Source organism: Choloepus didactylus, chromosome 15, assembly GCF_015220235.1.
Source record: "Choloepus didactylus isolate mChoDid1 chromosome 15, mChoDid1.pri, whole genome shotgun sequence".
Lineage (NCBI taxonomy): Eukaryota > Metazoa > Chordata > Mammalia > Pilosa > Megalonychidae > Choloepus > Choloepus didactylus.
In genome coordinates this window covers 29,789,990-29,811,508 of record NC_051321.1, presented here as the reverse complement: position 1 = coordinate 29,811,508, position 21,519 = coordinate 29,789,990, and the positions used below count along the sequence as shown (strand labels likewise).

At 45.2% G+C, this 21,519-nt stretch overlaps 1 protein-coding gene across 1 annotated transcript in view; it reads right to left on the bottom strand.

The window, feature by feature from the left end:
- Positions 1-21,519, bottom strand: part of SH3PXD2A (SH3 and PX domains 2A) — a 246,976-nt gene that overhangs the window by 138,445 nt on the left and 87,012 nt on the right. The window contains 1 exon segment of the mRNA XM_037804143.1: positions 13,051-13,126. Within this exon segment, the coding sequence (XP_037660071.1) occupies positions 13,051-13,126 (76 nt within the window).

Here is a 21,519-nt window from a genome sequence, read left to right as displayed (position 1 = left end):
TGATTTAGTTAGGACTAAGGCAAATCAGAATAAGGGTAAAGGACAATATTGATGGTGTTTTAAAACTTCAACTTCTGGGTGAAACCAGAGGAAGAGGTATTTATTTGTGGCAAAATTTATATTTTCTGTAGCACACTATCTAATTTAACTTGTATGGTTAATTTACTTGAACACCATAATTACATGGAACTGTGAATAGGGAGTGAGATCTGGTTGGTTTGTACAGGTTAGTGAGATGCCCCAATACATCCCAGAGTAATTTGGTCAGAGAAAAGTATTTTCAAAGCCCCCTTGAGGGACTAGGGGAAAATGTGGAAATATTAAACTACCACACCTGGGGAATTTCTGATATTCTTGCAAGCATTGGGGACTACCAATTTAATAGGCCTAGCCCTCAGTCTTGGGGCTTGCCCTTATGAAATATATTCTTGTAAAGGAGTAGCTAAGCCTACTTATAATTATGCTTAAAAGGCACCCCCAGACTCAGACGTGGCCTCTCTAAGTCAACTCTGCAGGTAAACTCACTGCCCTCCCCAATACATGGGACATGACTCCAGGGCTGTAAGTCTCCCTGGCAATGAGGGACATGACTCCTGGGGATGAGCCTGGCCCTGGCTTCCTGGGATTAAGAGAGCCTTCTTGGACCAAAAGAAGGAAGAGAAATGAAACAAAATGGAGTTTCACTGCCTAAGAGATTTCAAATAGAGTCAAGAGGTCACTCTGGAGGTTATTCTTAAGCATTATAAAGATATCCCTTTATAGTTTTTAGTGTATTGGAAAAACTAGAAGGAAATACCTGAAACTAGAATCCAGTAGCCTTAATTCTTGAAGATGATTGTGGAACTATATAGATGTTAAGGTGTGACTGTGTAATTATGAAAACCTTGTGACTGACACTTCCTTTATCGAGTGATTGAAAACAAAGACAAAAAATAAATAATGGGGGGTTAGGTAGGGGGTATGGGGTATTTTAGGTGTTCCTTTTTTGTTTTTATTCTTTTTTTTTTGAGTAATGAAAATGTTCAGGAATTGATTGAGGTGAAGAATGTACAACTATGTGATGATACTGTGAACCACTGATTGCACACTTTGGATGATTATCTGGTATGTGGATATATCTCAATAAAATTGCATTAAAAATAAAAAAAGTTCTGTACACCTTGAGCAACATCTGCCCATTCTCTACCCTCTTTCTATCTCCTGGTAGCCTATACTCTAGATTTTAACTCCCAAATTTGCTCATTATAATTACTTCATATTAGTGAGACCATACAATATTTATCCTTCTGTATCTGGCTTATTTCATTCAACATAAGGTCTTCAGGGTTCATCCATGTTGTCATATGCTTCAGGACCTCGTTCCTTCTTATTGCTGCATAGTAGTCCATCATATGTATACACCACAGTTTGTTTATCCACTCTCAGTTGATGGACAATATTTGGGTGTTTCCTTCTTTGGGCAATAGTGAATAATGCTGCTAAGAACATCAGTGAGCAAATGTCTGTTCGCATGCCTGCTTTTGGTTGTTCTGAGTATATACCTAGGTGTTCCATTACGCAAAATACCAGAAATGCATTGGCTTTTATAGAGGGGGTTCTTTATATAAAGGGGGTTTATTAGGTTATACATTTAAAGTCCTGAGGCCATGAAGGTGTCCAAACTATGGCATCAACAAGAGGATACCTCACTGAAGGGTGGCCGATGGTGTCCGGAACACCTCTGTCAGCTGGGAAGGCACGAGGCTGGCGTCTGCTGGTCCTTTGTTTCCAGGTTGTGCTTGAAGATGGCTTTCTCCAAAACATTTCTGGGCTTGCCTCTCTTAGATTCTTCAGCTCCTGTGCATCGAAGTGTCAGGGTCCTCTCTTATCTCCTCCGGAGCAAACTCTAGGCTAGCATCTCCAAATGTCCCCAAGCATCTCCAAGTGTGTCAGTGTCAGTGTCAGCTCTTAGCTTCTCTCCAAAATGTCCCTCTCAGCTGCTCTTTTTAAAGCTCTCAGGAAACTAATCAAGATCCACCCTGAATAGGCAGGGCCAAATCTCTAAGGAAACGTTTAATCAAGAGGTCATACCCTAATAAAAAAGATTAATCAATCTGCCACCACAAGCTTGCATTAAAGAATATGGCTTTTTTGGGGGTATATAACATATCCAAATCGGCACACTAAGTAACGGGATTGCCAGATCATACAGCAGTTCTATACTTAACTTCCTGAGGAACTGCCTGCCTTCCAAAAGTGGCTGCACCATTCTACATTTCCAACAGTAGTGAGTAAGTGTTCCTATTTCTCCACATCCTCTCCATCACTTGTAGTTTTCTACTACTTCTTCTTCTTCTTTTTTTTTATAATGGCCAATCTAGTAGTTGTGAAATATCTCATTGTGGTGTTGATTTGCATTTCCCTAATAGCTAGCAATGTTGAGCATCTTTTCATGTGCTTTTTAGCCATTTGTATTTCCTCTTTGGAAAAGTGTCTATTCAGGTCTTTTGCCCATTTTTTTTAAATTGTGAAATTTAACATACACACAGAAAGGTGATAACTTTCAAAGTACAATTAACAAGTAGTTAGAGAGCAAATTTCAAAGAATGTTATGAGTTATAGTTCCAGAGTTTCATTTCTTTCTTTCCTGTGAAATACATATACAGAAAGGTGATAACTCTCAAAGTACAGTTTAATGAGTAGCTATAGAGCAAATTTCGAAGAATGTTATGGGTATAGTTCTACCTTTTCAGTTATTTCCTTCTAGCTATTCTAATACTCTAGCATCTAAAATATATATTTATAATAAAGATTCAGTATTCGTAAACCTTTGTTAAATCCTATCTTTTCTGTTGCTACCCCTTCCTCTCGTTTAATCACTTTCTTGATCTTTAGGGGGTCTAGGCAGAGACCACCCTAACTTGTTCATATTGAAAAGGGGTGTTGACATTATGGTGAAGGGAGTTGCATCTGACTGCTGTCTTAAAGAGGCTATTACCTCCGGGTTTTAGGCCTTGCCTGGAATAGTAACACTCTGGTGGATTTAAGTTCTAAGGGGATAAACTTAGTGAGTGAAACTTTATAGAATCTCAGATAGGGAACTAGGTATTTTGGGACTACTGTTGATTAAGGCATGGTATACTGTGGCCATTTGGGATATCTAGCTGGAGCTTGCATAAGAGCAACCTTCAGGATAGCCTATCGACTCTATTTGAAATCTATTAGCCACTGCAACCTTATTTTCTTACCTTTATTTTCCCCCTTTAGGTCAAGATGGCATTTTCAGTCACTCAATGTGAGGGCCAGGCTCATTCCTGGGAGTCGTGTCCCACATTGCCAGGGAGACTTACTTCCCTAGGAGTCATGTCCCACGTAGGGGTGAGGTTAATGAATTTATTGGCTGTTTTGGGTTTAGAGAGAGAAAGGCCACATCAGAACAACAAAAGCAGTTCTCTAGAGGTGCCTCTTAGGCATAATTATAGGAAGGCTTAGCCTCCCATTTACAGCCCTAAGTTTCACAAGAGCAAGTCTCAAGATTGAGGACTTGACTTACCAAGTAGGGGGTTCCTAATTTCACATACCATATGTTCCATTCAAGATAAACAATCAGTTTCTCACATTATCTTCACTTAGTTACACAATCATCATCACTCTCAGTTTTAGACAATTACCATAACACAAAACATCCCAGAGCTCTTATCAACTGCTAATTATTCATCCCTAGTATTAGTGTAGTGCTGGTAGGATATTCCTATTAAACATAGGCTATAATATATAATGGGTAGTTTTTCCATATACCACTCTGTTGCTGATTCTGTACCAGTGTCATACCATAGAAGTATAGCATGCAAACACTTATTTATATTCATAGTGCTACGCTGCAGGTTACATGCCTTTTAACAACCACTTTCAATCATGTTTGCCTTCAACGCAACACTGTGATACTTATAATCCCATTAATTGGACCATCATATCACTTCCTGTCCATTCCCATACCTTTAAGTTCACCCTCATTATCATGTCTGCACATATTAGGTTATCATTCCCCCTCACTAGCTTTGTCTATCTCTAGGGCCCCTACATTCTACATTATAAGACACTGATTTTAACATTGTTTAGGGAGTCCTACATTAGTGGTATGTAAAATATCTCTCCTTTTGTATCTGGCTTATTTCACTCAGGATTATGTCTTCAAGGTTCATCCATGTTGTCATATGTTTTCAGGACCTTGTTCCTCTTACTGCTGCATAGTATTCCATCATAGGTATGTAACCCTTTTTGTTTATCCACTTGTCTGTTGAAGGACACTTGCATTGTTTCCATCTCTTGGCAATTGTGAACAATGCTGCTATGAACATCAGTGTGCAAACGTCTGTTCGTGTCACTGCTTTCAGATCCTTCTGGGTATACACTGAGAAGTGAAATGCCGGATCGTAGGGTAACATGATATCTAGTTTTCTGAGGAACCACCAAACTCTCTTCCATAGTGGCTGTACCATTATACATTCCTACAGCAGTGAATAAGAGTTCCAGTTTCTCCACTTCCTCCTTTTAGCAATTTATAGTTTCCTGTTTGTTTAAAGGCAGCCATTCTTATTGGTGTGAGATGATATCTCATTGTGGTCTTGATTTGCATTTCTCTAATGGCTAGAGAATATGAACATTTCTTCATGGTTTTTTTAGCCATTTGTATTTCTGCTTCAGAATACATCTTTTTCATATCTTTTGCCCATTTTATTAATTGTTTACCTATTTTTAAATTGGGTTGTTTGTCCTTTTTGTTATTGAGTTGTAGGATTTCCTTTTATTCTGGATATTAAAACCCTATTGGATATGTGGTTTCAAATATTTTCTCCCATTGAGTAGGATGCTTTTCACTTTCTTGACAAAGTCCTTGAAGCACATCAGTATTTCAATTTGAGGAGATCCCATTTATCTAATTCTTCTTTCATTGCTTGTGCTTTGGGGGTAGGCCTAAGAAACCACCTCCTACCACAAGATCTTGAAGATGCTTCCCTAAATTTTCGTCTAGGACGCTTATGGTCCTAGCCCTAATGTTTTGGTCTTTGAATCCATTTGAGTTTAATTTTTGTAAAAGGTGTGAGATATGGGTCCTCCTTCATTCTTTTGGATATGGATATCCAGTTCCCTGGTACCATTTGGAGAAGAGACTATTCTGTCCCAGTTGAGTGTAGCCACCTTGTCAAAAATCAGTTGACCATGGATGTGAGTGTCTATTTCTGAACTCTCAATTCTAATCCATTTGGTCAATATATCTATCCAGGGCACATTTCTCTGCATGTTAAATTGTATGGGTTGATTGAGAACACAAAAGGACACTCACTTCAGGTTGGAGTAAGGGTTTCTCTGATACCCCACTATATATCCCATGCAGAGAAGAGGGTTTGAGGTGAGCATTTAGGAGATTGATTCCCTTCTAGAAATGTCTTCTGGCAAGAAAGACACATGGCAAGTCATAATGAAGTGACCTGGCTCTTTTCCCAGTCTTGAAACACAGGGATGACATGGGAAGGGCTTGGGGGCTTGAGCCTCATTTTTCTTCCAAAGCCAAGAGGGCCTGAGTGGCTGCCTCCTGCAAAGCCTCATTATTTCCAGCGAGACCTGGCATCTCTGGAGCTGAGAGCCTGCGAAATTAGTGATTCTGATATATTATCATGATGTTGGCTCTAGGGTGGCTCAGCCCCCTCCCCACCTTTCAGCCCAGATCAGCCATCCAGATTATCAACTCTTCAGAAACAAGCTCCTTGCTGCTCTGCAAGCACACAAGCAAGGAAGGAACAGCAAGACGTGCAGCTGGGAGTGTGGTGGGAGGAGCTGAATCAGCACAGAGAAAGAGGGCAAGTGGTGGAGGGCAGTGTTGCTAAGAAAACTCCAAGTTTGTATTCTGCAGCAAAGCCACCATAAAGGAGAGGCAGGTTTGCTCCGTCAGCAGCCTCAGAGCCTTGCTCACTTTGCAGTTCACACGATCCCATTCGTGTGTTAACTGCTTGGAACGTTGTCTCAAACCGTGATGATCCCCTTTTGACAGATGAGGAAACTCACACTGGAGGCCATGTGACCAGGCCAGGACTGCACAGCTTATACCCATGCATAGTTCCTGGCTGTCTCTCCTTCATGGGAATCTTTCCAACAGGAGACAAGCTTTAGAGTTTTTTGGTTCCACTTCCTTCTGCCTGCACAGCTGTCTGTGGAAGCTCAGCCCTCTCGATTTGCTCACATGCTTCTTGCTGTTCTTCAAACACATACACTCAGTGCCACACTGCCACTGTTCCTGCTGTCCCCTCCACCTGGCACTCCTGGCCCTCATCTTGCCATGCCTGGCTCCTCCTCATCACCTATGGCACAGCTCAGATGCCACCTGTGCCAAAGAGGCCTGTCTCCACCCCCCAATCTAGGAACCCCCAAGGCACAATGCCTTCATGTTACCTTATTTTCCTCTCTAGCTTTATCACTATCAGAAACTACTCTATTTGTTTGCTTTCTGACTTTCCCACTGGAAAGTGAACTTCCTGAGAACAGTGACCTGGTCTACCTTGATCCCCGCTGTGTCCCCAGGGCCTAGATTTGTGGTAGGAATGAGGGCAGCTCTTCTGTGGTGTTTTCAGAGCCAGTGCAGACAGCAGGCCACAAAAACCATCCACCCCAGATTACAGAATGGGAGGATAATTTTGGGGGGAGTGGGGGAGTAATTATAGCAAGAGAAGACCCAGCACTACCATAGGAGTTGGAGGAAAGCCACTTTTAAGATAGCACATGGTGCTTCTGAGGCCTATAATCTTGTCAGCCTTTTAAAACCCCAACATTTCCAGCAGACCCTATCCTTCCTTCTCTACTGCATAGAAGACATATCCTTTCCTGCCATCCTGAGTCACCAGCGGGGCCCGGAAACCTCTCAGCCCCTCTTCCTTGGGGGCTGTAGCCCCTGCCTGTGTTTCTGAGCCTGGGCCTCCTCAGAGCTTCCAAGGCCCTTCGGGAAGGGCTTTCCCAGACTGGCGCCTGGCCCGAGACAAGCAGCAACGCCCCCAGCCCAGGCGGAGGGCCGGCTCTTCCCCACACAGTGGACCAGCCCTAGCTAAAGCCATCCCTTCCCCCTGCTTCCTTTGGTACTGGAACAAACACCGGATCTGCTGTAGAGGGAGGGGTATGGGGGCAGGGAGAGGAAGGCCCCAGAGGATGTGCTTGTATTTCACCCACACCCTCCTGCACCAGGGCTCCAAACAGCCTCTTTATTAAAGGACCAATATGAGAATTGGCAAGACTGATACAAAAGACCCAAGTATGCCTGCTGTCTCAAAATACACCCCCTCTAAGCTTGTGCAATCAAGAGGCTGCTGGCAGGCTAACAGCAATTACCTTGATTATAGTTCTAGGCTCACTTTTCACCCTAAGATACCTAGCTTCTCCATGACTCATCAGTGCTGTTATACGTATAGCTCTGTACCTGGCCACATGGGTGGGGCTGACTCAGCTGTTCGGGTGAGGGGGCTTTCTGGAAGCCCAGAGGCCCAGTGCCAGCCCAGCACGGAGACACAGATGTCTTGCGAGTGGGAGGAGACCGCGCACAGTCTTTGCAGCGCGAGTTCAGCTCTTTCTGCTCTGCTGCCTGGCTTCCAAAGTCCCTGGTCACAGTTATTTGCTTTTTACATCAGCAGCTACACACTCTACTTAACTCCATAATGATCATTTCCTCTCAGGGAGCCTCCTCGGGCTGGCAAACTCAGAGTACACAGGAAATCTACTCCAATCCCAGGATGGGTAACAGAAGATGGATTTTCCACAATAGTTTTTAAAACAAGGCAGAAAGTTCCATGTCAACAGTAGGTGGCCCTGAACGGCTGCTGACCCCACCGTGATTGGCCCAATACTCTAAAGAACAAAGTTTCTGCCCACCCTCCAAAAAGTAAATCCCAGAATGCATAAGATACATTTGTTGGGACATAATTCTCCATGGGTCTCTTACATTTCTGCATGACTTGTGAGCAAGGCACTAACTGCCTGTGCAGGTTTGTATGTTTATGTTCCCCAGAAAAAGCCATATTCTTTAACACATTCTTGTGGAGGCAGACGTATTAGTGTGGATTGGTTGGAACCTATTGGTTCAGTGTCCATGGAGATGTGACCCATCCAACTGTAGGTGATGACTATGAGTGGATAATTTCTATGGAGTCGTGGCCCCGCCCATTCAGTGTGGGCCTTGTTTAGTTTACTGGAGCAATATATAAGCTAGGACAGAAGGAGCTCAGAGTGAGCTGGAGCTGAGACAGACATTTTGAAGACGGCCGTTGGAAGCTGATGCAGACATTTTGGAGAACGCCATTTTGAAACGCAACCTAGGAGTGAGCAGACGCCAGCCACGTGCCTTCCCAGCTAACAGAGGGCTTCCGGATGCCAATGGCCTTTCTCCAGTGGAGGTACCCTTTGTTGATGGACATTTTATGGCCTTAAGACTGTAACTGTGTAACCAAATAAACCCCCTTTTATGAAAGCCAATCCGTTTCTAGTGTTTTGCATTCCAGCAGCATTAGCAAACTAGAACACTGCCCTTAGTTGTGATCTTTTCAAAAGTATTTCTATAGCACACAGTCTTAGCAGATTGAGGACTGTCCCCCTCTGGAATAAATAGGTTTGCTTATAGCCTTGGAAGATATAATGTCTCTCTCCAGAGCAAAGGAGCAGATTTGGTTACTGTAAAGGATTTGGGTTCTTTAGATCTGGGTTCCTCTCCTGTAGCACCACCCATTGTTTGTGCAGGCCTATATGCATCACCCCCTTGACTTGGGGGCACTAATGCAAATATGCGGAGCAGCAGGTTGCTTGCTGGGACATAATAAAGTCTTTAGTCTCTGACCCAGGTGTCTCATATGTTCTACAGGCATGCATGAACCTGTGGCAGGTCACATTAATTGACTCTCAAGGAGGGTAAAATCTCAGACTCTTCACAGTTCTTGACAACAACGATCCCACTGGAGTCAGCACCACTGTCTAAATCCCCAAGTCCCCAGTTCCTCTCTGTTTCCAGCAAACTCAGGAGAATAAAGCCCCAGAACTGAAGTATGTATAAACCAGGGAAAGAGGAATTACTTTTTTTAAAAAAAAAAGTGTTCTCTGCTTTGCAAAAAGATTTATCACATGCCTCTTTGAAATAGAAAACAACTTAGGACAACTAAAGATGAATTTTTACACAACGTTTTCAGGAAAATGTCTTTAATAGAAAACAGGGTTTACTCGTGCTTTTTGTTGGAAGTAGGTCTGCAAAGAGATCAGTTCCAGGACTATTATCAAGCCAGTGCTTCCTTCCTCAAGAGCAGCTGGCATGCTTGTTTAACAGCACTCTCCACCTCCTTAAAATAAAAATCAATTACTCAGGTCTGTAGTCTAGTTAATTGAATTGTGTACTATCCACGTCCCGGTTTTGATAATGTACTATAGTTACAGAAAGTGTTACCATAGGGGAGTCTGGGTAATGGATAGATGACGGAGGAAAGTGATTTTGCCTCTCCTTGAATTGCGGATAATGCCACATACCCTGCAGTATAGCGGTGGAAATAGGGGAAGGTTTGTAGAGTGCCTAGTATTTTTACAACATCTCTTGAGCCTATAATTATTTCAAACTAAAAAGCTTAAAAAGAAATATGTTGTGGTTTAGGAAACCAGAGAACCAATCTTGTTAGATTCACAATTAAATGAAGACAGTGCTCTGGAAGGCTTGGGATAGCCTATCCTATTTATAAACATAGTATAATGATAACAAACTAAATGGTTTATTGCAAAAAAGAAAAAAAATCAATTACTCAGCCCCTGTGACCTCAGCCACTCAATGGAATAAGAGAGCCCTGAGAGGTCACTCAAGTCCCCATGTGGTTCAGTCCACCTCCCTGCCCCCAAACAGTGCACTCCTGAAGCACGAGACAGCAGTGACAGCTGGAGGGACTTCTGTGGTGCTCAGTCCTCAGGCAGACCCTAACCTGGGAGGTCTGGAGGTGAGCAAGGAGGGGCAAAGCCAGAATCCAACTAAGGCTGGCTGTAGCAATTCCTCCCTGCCTAGGGGAAGACACAGGGCCTAGGAGGAAAGCCCAGCTCCGTCACTGAATGGCTAAGTTCAAAGTGCTCTGACTTCTCTTTAAGCTGGGGATAATGCCACCTACCCTGCAGTGTGGTGGCGAGAATTGGAGGGAAGGTATGTAGATGTAGAGTGCCAAAGACAAGGTTTGTCACATAGTAGGAGCTCAATAAAAGATACTGTTTATAAGGGAGAATAGGTACTATTTGTGATCAGTAAAACATCTTAGAGCCCCTACTATGTGTCCAGCCCCACCACAGAAATGTGAGAAATGTGGATAAGGACTTTGTCTCAAAGAAAGAACCACAAAGGTCAGCAAAAAAGCAAAGGTATGTCTCCCTCACTCTCACATAATGAAGTCACCTACATCTCATTATAATACTAAAAATCACGCCCATCATCATATTAAGGCCGCCATTTTCTTACATACGTTCTGTGACTAAGCATGTAATCAATCTGCGCATGCTCAATAATTAGATCACTTCTAATTACATAATCTGGGGCCATTGTGCTCATTATCCTAAAACCTGCCCATCTTTTGATGCTATAAAACTATCAGAATTACTGCAGTTTGGGGAGACATTTTGGACTGATAGGCCATCTGTTCTCCTGCTTCTCACCTAGCAATAAACTCTCTCTCTCTGAAACACCGCTGTCTCAGGAATTGGTCATTTGAGTGCATCAGGCAAAAGAATCCACCACCTTGGTCTGGTAATAACAGGATTAAGAGCCATCCTGATTCAGTTGGGCCGCACCTTATTTGAAATAACTTCATCAAAAGGTCCTATTTACAATGGTTTCACACCCAGTGGAATGGATTAAGATTAAGAACATATTTTTCTGGGTACATATCTCCAAGCCACCACAGCACCTAAAATGTATTAATTCATTTCATCCTTACAACAACCCCCTGAAATAGATACTATTACTCTCTCTGAGATGAGGACATTGAGGCACAGAGATGTTAACACCATTGGAATCCAGGCAGTCTGATTCCGCAGACGTTGGACTACAGTTGGAGCAGCACACAGGTTTGCCCTTCACACCCCGCCATCCGCACCCTGCCCATCCTCGGAGAATCAGCTCCAGGCCCCTCTTTGCAGAGGCTTTGCTGACTTCCTCGGCTCACAGGGAGGCTGCTGCTCTCTGAGCTCTTTCTCCCATCACACTCTGCACAGAGGTACAGAGGGTCATGTCTTCAATCGTTTGGATTAATGAGTACGCCTCATCTGTCTCACTAACCCGAGTTCCTTAGGTGAGGGAAACAAACCCAGCTCCCCTTGCCCTGGCTCGCCAGGCCACCCCAGTCCCCACTCCTGGGCCTGGCCCATAAACACCCACCGACTGACTGATAACGAGGTGCTCTTTTCCTGGAGCACTAGCCAAGAGTGGGATAAGAAGCCTGCCCTTCTTGAGCAAACAGGCAGCCTTGATGCCGAGAGGCCAGGTCACCGCTGGCAACAGGGCACCACGCGGGCCTGCCGTTGGCTCTGGGTTACTCATGTCCATGGCATTCCAGCTGGGCTCCCAGGCCCGTGGTGGGCAGAGCAGCCACACTGTACTGGAGCAACACCTCAGGTCATTACAAACCTGGATGTTGGACAATCCAAATTCCTTCAAGACCCAGGGCAAGGCCGAGCAAGTCACCAACTCGTAGGCCATGAAGGCAGAGGCAATCCTCTGCCAGGCTAGTTCCGGTTTAGTTCACACTGTGGACTCTGGAAGTTCTTCCTTGTAGCTAAATTAATTCTCTCCGACTTTAGCATAAGACTGAAGACAGCCAGCAGTACACGCCACCGTTACTTCTGAGGATGGGATATGTGTGCGGACTACTTTTCAGAGAGGAACCATGAGGACAGTGCTCCTAGGTTTGTTTCCAAGTCAACAAACATGTACTGACCATGGGCTGACAGTGTGCCAGGGATTAGTGACACTCAGACCCTGAGTTTTGCAAAGGTCCTGCTGATTGCCCTTGTCCTGGAAGCTAGCCAACGGAGGTCCAGCGGTCAGCAGTCACCCAGGGTGAAGTAGGTTTCAAAGTCAGAGCCCACGGTGGAAGGGAGCTCTCCAGGGAACCAGTCTCACCCACTGGCCTGGGGAAAGGCAGAGGATGGGGAGAGCCAGGAGGTAGCTTTGCCACATGGCTCAGGGCAAAGAGTCCCAGATTTGGAGCAGGAGATCTGGGTTCAAGCCTTAGCTCTGCCACTTTTAAACTGTATGACTTTGGGTAAGTTACTTAACCTCTCTGAACCCTGACATCTTCCTCCATCAAGAAGAAATTATATTATATGCCTCAGTGCAAAGATAAATTAAAAAAAAAAAACACTGTAAGCTATAAATCCTACATGAATTGAAGACATCATTGTAGCACGTTATGACAGATGTGAGAAATTTTCCTCTAAATTACACAACATAATCAGTGGCCTTAAAAATGTCCCCAGATGGTACAATTGTTAGTGGCCTGGTTTTTATGGTCAGACAGACCTTGGTTCAAATTCTGCCTCTGCCAATTCACTTGCTGCATAATGTAAGCTCTCTGAATCTCACTGTCTCATCTATATAGTGGTGACCTAAGGACTGGAGGAGATTAAACATAGGAAGTGTGTGCAATTAAAGTTCTCTATGATTAGAATGGGAGCCAGTGGAAATAGCTCAACCTTACTCCCTAGCAATTCTTCATCCTTTCGTAGGACAAACTGGTCTCTGTGCTTTTTGTAAAAGGGAAACCAAAGTCCTAGAGCCTGAGAAACTCCCCAGAAGTTTTACATAGCCAAGGACCAGCAGAAATGGGCTTGGAATGGTGAGAAAAGTCACTTAAGGACAGTGGCTTCAAAATTGGAGGCTTCCATATCTTCTGTGGAACTTGTTAAATGCAGATTCCTAGGCCCACCCCATCCAGAATTTCTAGCTTAGTAGTCAGCCTTTTTTTTGGCCTAAAGTATGCCCCTCCCCAGGTTCCCCCCACCCCAGCATGGTCATCCAAAGCTTACCTGGGAGGAAGGGGATGATCCTCTGCTTGGGGTCTTTCTGGCCACCTTCGATGGGAAATTTATCCAAAAGCTGCATCTGAGAAGCCAAACAGAGAGACAGGATTCAGAAGACTGAATCCCCACCACACTCCACTGCTCTAGGCCCCACTGTCATCACGGATGAGTGACGCCTCAAATCCCTCATTTCACACACGATTAACAAACCACATGGGGCACGAGAGGGAGGAAGCCAAAGCTCTCTGTGCATCAAAGGGGGTGGCTGTACAATCTCAAGGAGGAGATGGGGTCATAAGAGGAGGTCTCTGGAGATGTCAACGAGCAAGGCTGGGGTCAGGCCAAGCAATCTTTCAGGCCAGGCTGCAGATGGGGTTTCCAAAGGCTGCTTTGGGCCCAATTTCTTTCATTCCTCATCTGCTGTGGTGAGAGCCCTTCAGCCACCCGCCATCCCAAACCCTTCCGGGACAGGATGAGGAAGGCCCACCTGATTCTTCAGACAGACCACCCACCTTCCAGAACCACACGGCTGAAAGAGACCCAGACGTTAATTTTAATTGCAAAACCAAATCCATCTCATTGGTCCCACTGCTAGAAGACCCCCTCTTCTGTTTCCTACCTTCCCACCATGAAATTGCTTCTTTTTTTCTAGGGGCAAACCCACTGGAAGATTTTTCAGGGTTCTGGAGAAACAACTGTTTTTTTGTTTTGTTTTGGTTGTTGCTATTGTTGTTGTTTTTCAGCTATTCTGGACTGAAATTTTGTATAAACTGGAAAAACACACAGGAGACAAGATGAACGAGGCCAGGCCCCTGTGCGTGTGGTTGATCGCCCTTCCAAGGCACAGGGGCGGGCTGGCGCCCGAGTGGACAGAGCCAGGCTCTAGCCCTGCTGCCTTAGCTGTGTCACCACAAACAAGGTCTGTCACCCTTCTCAGGTGGGCCTCAGGTGCCTCATCAGTAAAAAGGTGGAGGATCAGTTACACAATATCTGAAGGCCATTCATTCATTCATTCATTCATGCAAATATCTATTGAACACCTACTTAGAGCAAAGGGCACTAAGGATAAGACAGTAAAGAAAAGAGACAAAGACTCTGCCTTCATGGAGTTTACTTTCTAGCGGAGGATGATAGGCAGTAAATAAATAACTATTTACCATACCTTCATAGGTGCTATGAAGGAAAAATGAAGTAGGATAAGGTGTTGAAGCAGGACAGGGGTTGTTATTTTGTATAGGGTGGTGAGGAAGGCCTTACTAATAATAGGATAGCAACTCAGTAGAAACCTGCAGGAGGCCAGGAAGCAAGGCATGCAGATACTGAAGGGCAGAATGTTCCAGGCAACGGGAACAAGGAAGTGCAGAGTCTGAAAAGGCTGATGAGGCTGGAGTGGAGTGTGCAATTTGCAGAGGGAGAGACGAGCTCCACAAGGCAAGGATGGACTAGATCATGGGGGACCTTGGAGGCTAAGGTGAGGACTCAGGGTTTATCCTGACTGAGAGGGAAGAGGGGAGAGATGACTGGATTCATGTTTTGAAAGGACGGCTTGCCCTACAGGGTGGTTAATGGGCCACAGGGCAGAATCAGGGAGACCAGTTAGGGGCTATTGATGGTGACTTTGACAAAGGTGTAAGCATTAGAGGTGGCAAAAAGTGGTCCCATGCTGGATTTTACATATGTGTACATGTATGTGTTTGTATGTGTGTATCTCCATTCATCCACCCAGCCATCCATCCATCATCCATCCATCTACCTATCCACTTCTAATACATGATCTTTGGATTTTCTCTTGCATAGTCATTACCCAATACATACAGCTATTTAGAGCCCACATATGAAGGGTGGGTCATTGGTAGTTCCACTCAAAACAAGACACAGACTGCACCATTATTAACTTTCACTTCCTTGAACACAAACTGACATTTAACAAAAGCTGGCTCATGATTTTTCAAAACCTTAATGTTCTAATTCCATCTCTCAAGCATTTAGTGATTGCCAGCTAGGTATAAATATGATCACTGGGCCTTAACAACATCAACCTGTACTTAGGACTTTTTAACAAAGAAAATTTTAAATTAACATTATCGAAGAATAGAACTCCTATTTCTCCTGTTCCCCTTTTCCTCACCCATATTCTATTTTTGTAAATTTTATTTCTGCAATACATAAGTCATTCAGATTCATACAGGAAAAAATATCTAGAAATTACAGATGCAATAGTTGGTCGAAAAGAGAATAAAAATCACTTGTAATCCCCCTCCCTCCTACAAAACCACATTAATATTTTGACATATATCTTTCCCAGACATTTTTCCCTACATGTAAATAAAGTGGGCTAGTTGTGGATTGAATTGTGTCCCCCAAAAAGGTATGGTCAAGTCTTAACCCCTTGTACCTGTGAACATGACTTTGTTTGGATACAGGATTTTTTTACAGATGTAATAAGTTAAAATAAGGTCATACTGGGCTAAACTGGGCCCTAAATCCAATATGACTAGCGTCCTTATAAGAAGAGGGACATTTGGACGCAGGGACAGACACAGAGAGAAGATGGCCCCGTGAAGACAGAGGCAGAGATCGGAGAGGTGCTGCCCCAAGCTAAGGAACGCCTGGGGCCACCAGGGGCTGGAGGCAGCCGGGGAGACGCCTCCTCTAGAGCCTTCACACAGGGCAGCCTTGCCCTCCGTTGTGGACCTCTGCCCTCCAGAACCATGAAAGAATACATTGCTGTTATTTTAAGCCACCTAGTTTGTGGTAATTTGTTATGGCAGCCCTAGGAAATGAATACAGGGCTCATCAATTCTCCTACAATATACCACGAGCATTTGTCCATATCAATAAATACTTCCACATTCTTAACAATGATACAGAATTTCAATGTCTGGATGAGCTAGCTATGGTTTTGTTTACCCATCCCCTACTGTTGGGTTGCTTTGAAATGAGGGTAATTGTGAGGATGTAAGGACAGGATCTGAAGCCAGCTCTGTCTTGGCCACACTCCCCATGCCATCCATGCCACAGGGTAGTTTGAATTCCCTCCATGGGTTCATGTACCTTCTGGAAGGCAGAGATCATCTGCTAGCCCCACAAATAAGGGGGTAGATGTGGGGTTTTCTCCAACCAGCCTTTCTCTCACTTCCTTCTTCTATAGCAGATTTTCTACCCACCTCCCCACCTTCTCCCCAATCTCTGGCTTAGTCTGGGACCTGTAAGGCCAAGACAAGCCCATCTGCAGAGATTGCTGGGTCAATGGGTTCTCTCCTGAGTTGTTAGCTCCCAGCTGACTTGCTTCCTTCCAGGCCCAGCCCCCAGGTGCTGAGCACAGCCAAACCTGTCACCTAAGCGTGCCACCCCAGCTAAGACAGCAGAGCCCTGGTGCCTGCCCTTCCCATCATCCCCTGTTCCAACAGCCAAGGCAAAAAGAAGCACAGCTAACCAGCTGCCGGTGACATTTTCTCTGCCCACAGGTCATATCTTTCAAAGAAAGCCAATCCCCCTAGCTCAGGCTCTTGAGCTCACAGAGGCCCTCAATTCAGCAGAGTGCTGGGTGGAGGCCATGCTTGATATACCATCCAAATTTCACCCCACCCAGGGGACCAGACAGGCTGCAAAGCGGGTTCCGTCACCTGGCTGGTGCTCAATTTGGAGGGCTGGGGAAGATAAAGCAGTCGTTTGAAAGGTTGGAGGGGTGCCTCATGAACACACCCCACCAGGCCTTCCCTGAGGAGGAAGCCGGGGTGCGGGGTGCATGGGCAGTGAGGCGGGAAGGCTCCACCTAGCAGAGAGTTCTGCCACGGCCACATTTTCAGGCAGGAAGTGGATTCTCCCATCACTCCAGCAAGGGCCTGACTCAGGCTGGAAGCAAAGCAGGGCCCATTGCCAGGGTCCTTCGTGGAGTGAAAGGCATTTGGCTAATGGAGCCCTTTGCAACCACATCAGAACTTCGCAGTGTGTGTGGGATGCCAGGCTGTTTATCTAAGGGGTGGATAGTGTGAGAGATACAGGACAGCTCGGCTCCAAGAGCAGGCCCCAGCCAGAGAAAGCTGACTCGGCACCTCTCCTTAGCAGGGCTCAGCCACAATAAATAGTGGGGAGAGGGGAGGGTGGGCCCCGAGCCCAGCTGGGGCACAGCTGGAACCCAAAAGGCCGACTCCTTGTCCTTCTGAGGGTGGAGCTGCCAGCAACTTCAGCTTTAGGGTCCCGATCCTCGAACTTTAATCCTGGTGACCAGAGAAGTAATGCGTCTTTCATTCCAGTTCAGGAACAAAAGAAACATTTCTACAAGAGGCTAGTGGGTTCTCCAATCAAGCATTTCATGGTAAAAAGAGGCAAGGCTACCCAGCCTCTCTGAGGGCCAGTTGCTCATGCAATTTCCTGAGGGCCTACTTAACACATCTTACTGTGCTAGCTATGCTGGGGACACATCCGTAAGCACTGTAGGGAGAGAGACAACAAATGACAAGCATAGCTTTTCTTGAGGTTCTTATCCCTAATGGCCTGAAATGTACTTCCTCCATTTCCCTTCCACTCTTTGATGACCTTATCAAGCATCACCTACTCTGGGAAGTCCTCTTTGACCGTTCCAGTCTAAGGTCAAACCTCCTTTCTTTAAATTTCAGTACCACTCCTGTTGAATTCCCTATTTCAGCTCATCACACAGTCTTTTGTGATTTACTTTTTTCAAGTTCATTTCATTGTTCAGGAGAAACCACCCTTCCCCACTGAATGGTCTTGGCACCCTTCTTGAAGATCACTTGACCATAAATGTATGGGTTTATTCCTGGACTCTTAACACTACATCTTTGACCTATATGCCTGTCCTAGTGTCTATACTCCCTGTCTTGATTACTGTAGCTTTGTATTACATTTTGAAATAGGAAGTATGAGTCCTCCAACTTTGTTCTTCATTTTTGAGATTGTTTTGGCTATTCAGGGTCCCTTGAATTTCCATATGAAGTTTGGGATCAGCTTGTCAATTTCTATACAGAAGCCAGCTGGGATTTTGATAGGAGTGCACTGAATCAGTAGATCAATTTGGGAAGCATTAACATCTTAATATTAAGTCATCTGCTCCATGCATATGGGATGTCTTTCCACTTATTTATAACATTTTTAAAATTTAATTTCTATTTTGTCTGATATCAGCCTAGCCACTCCAGCTCTCTTATTTTCTAGTGTAATATTTTAATTCCTTTAATGATGTTTTCACTATATATTTTTAGGTTATTTCTCAATGTTTGCTGTAGGGTTTACAGTAAACATCTCAACTTATCAGAAGCTGTACTAATGTAATATAATTTTATCACATTATTATATAAAGGCTATAAACTATATTATTTTTCCCATATACATAGATAAAATATTTGATAAAATTCAACACCCATTTATGAATTTTTAAAAATTAGCAAACAAGAAATAGGAATAAACTTTCTTAACCCAAAAATGTTTATATACCCAAAACAATGCCCAGTGGTGAAACACTGGAACAAAATGAGGACACTAGCCACTATTACCATGTCTATCTATTATGGTACTAGTGATTTTTGACAAGGTATTGATGCAAAGAAAAATGAATGAGAGGCATAAACTTTGGGAAATAAGAAACAAAACTCTCAGTATTCACAATCAATATGAACTTATACACAAAATCCAAGAGAATCTTTAAGAGATGCACGCCTTTGGACTTGAAGAGTTCTCACACTCTTATTCAAAAGAAAATAGCCCCTAGAAGGTATAAGACATTACGCCTTAAAAGAGAAAAATAAGACCCCAAGGCTGTATAGTGTGGACAGCCAGCAGAGCAATGACCTGGTCAGGGACCGAGGTTCAGGTAGGGGTGGGGCTTGGGGCAGAAGGGATCTGGGGCAAATCAAACATTTTGCCAGCACTGGCCTCTCCTTGAGGAGTATTCACTAAAGTTCTCTCCGGCTCCGTGTCTCTCCAGGGGCAAAAGCAAAGAGCCCCACGTGAAGCACTGGGGTCTGGAGCCTGAGCTCTCCTACAGCACCACCTGACTGAGTGACCGTCCCTTGTCTCTTCCATGGGGGAAGCGATGCAGCTCCCAGGGCAGCGATGAGGACCCAGGGAAGGTGCTGCGGTGCATGTGTTCTCTAAACAGAAAGGGGCAGCGCAGGATGAGGCAGAGTTGCGGTCACTCAGAAAGTTCCCAGGGCAAAGTGAGGTTGAGGAATTGCAGACAGCAGGCACACAGGGTCCCCTCAGATCTGCTCTCCTGTGAAAATCACTACAGCACTTCAGGGAACTGGTGACACCCCGAGTATCCCTGAGGCAGCAGCCAGGGAGAGAGTCCGGAGGCAGAGGAGACCCGTCCACCCTGGCACGGGGCTGCCTGCACTGGGAGACATTTAGGTGCTGGGGCCCGAGCCCTGGGCCATGCCGACATCAAGCCACAGGGAGCTGGAACACACCCCTACTCTGGGACAGAGACTGCTCTAGGTTCCAAAGTCCTTAACAAGTCAAGGAAGTCTTCCTTGACCATTTTCTGGAAAGCATGCAAGCCTTCACTACTCCAAACCCCTTCTCAATCAAGCCTTTACCTATGATGTTCCAGGCCCTCCATGAGCAGGATTCAGGAATTTGAGTCATGGTCCATGACCTGACTGAAGCTGGGAGACCCCACTCATACACAAATGATTTACCCAGCATTGTTAGAGAAGTGTCAACCAGCTGAGAGGAGTTCAGGAGAGAACAAGAACAGTGTGACTGGGGCAAGCAAAGCAGGCTTCTTGGAGGAGGAGACACCAGAGCTAGGCCTTGAATTAAAGGACAGCTGGAAAAAAGGGAGGCAAGCACTCCAGTGGGAGGAATGCAAGTACAAAGGTTTGGCAGTGGGAACGGCAGGACTGTTCAATGAAAACAGTGAGATTGCAGTGAACTGATTTGGGCCTGAATTCCATGAAGTGCTGCCATTTTCCAGAGAAAGTGGTAGGATCCAGGGTGGAGGCCTTGATCATTTATACCAGTGACTTAGGGATGACCACACAATTGGCACCAGAGCAGGATGAGGGCAAATGGTTGATGTGCCACCCTACAAGGGGAGTTAACCTAAAACATAGCCTAAAGTTATCCTAAATATGACAAGAAGGAGAAAATGTCATTTCCAGAACTCATCTTGGAGATGGTACTGCATGTGGTTGGAGCCTCTGGGTAGGGTCTGGCAGGTAAGATGCCCCAGGAACCTACTCAAGTAGACAGGTACTCAGGAAACGGTCTTCTATGGTGGCTGGGTCTGGAAATGGGTCGTTCATTTGCTTTGCTGAGAGTTTTCAGACAAACCACTCAGAACAACAGGGGAGGCAGAGGTGCCACCAGGTTCCTGCTCTACCTTCCCCTGCCACCTTTCCACAGTGGGCAACACTGATGCTGAAGACATTCTGAACACATGTATAAAGAGCACCAGTTTGAAGGGAACATTAAATCATCAGTCTGTCCAGGGAGCCCATGTGCCTCAATCTGGCCTCACCTATTCCAGGGTCACCTCTCCAGGAAGAGGTGGCTCTGCAGCCATGTGCAGAAATGCAGTTGGGAGCACACACTCTTAAACAGGGATTCCTGGACTCAGAGTCTGATTCTCCAAACCCAGGGCCAGGAGCATTCCGCCTCCCAGAGCTGAGATCTCAGGACTAAGGAGACCCAGGGGTTGGGTGGGGGGCACTTCCATAAGAGGCGTGGCCTCTGCAACCATCACAGCCAACCCTGCAGGGGCAAGTGGCTGGCAGGAACTGCCCTCTCAAAAAAAAAAAAAAAAAACAGTGAATGGATCCTCCCCCGGTCTGCCTCTGAGGGCTTTATGAGAATCCAATAGGATCAGAATAACAATAGCTATGCTAGAATAGACTAGAATAACATATAGAAACAACAGGGTAACAGTAATGGGGCAATATTGAGCAATTAAGATTAAACATGATCATAAATCCTCAAAGCCACCCACAAGTTAGGTATGATTAGTCCCATGTTGAAGAGATGACGAGATAGGAGCACAGAGAAGTTAGGTAACTAGCCCAACAACACACAGCAAGGTAGTAACTGAGGCAGGTGTGAAGCTTAGGTCACCAGGCTCCCAAAGCTTGGCATTTCCCCTTTTGAGGCAGGTAGACCATACAGGGGCTCCCAAAACTGATCACCCACAGGTCTCCAACCCCACAACCAAATTTCTTATTGGAAATAATGTGAACAAGCCACTACTATGATTTACCTAATATTTTTCTGCAAAATGGGGAGAGTGACAGAATCTGCCTGATAGGGCTGGTGAGAGGAGAAAATTTGATTGGCACAGAGCCTGGCATGGCCTAGGGGCCCTGTACTCATTAGCTATTATCCTTGTTACTATCAGCATTGTTAGGATGCCAGGCTGTGTACCCAATGCCAGGGAAAGTGATGAGGAAACTACACCTCAAGATCAGGGAGGTAGCAGGGAGATCGTGAGGGGCAGGTGGGTCCAGGAGGTGCCTTGGC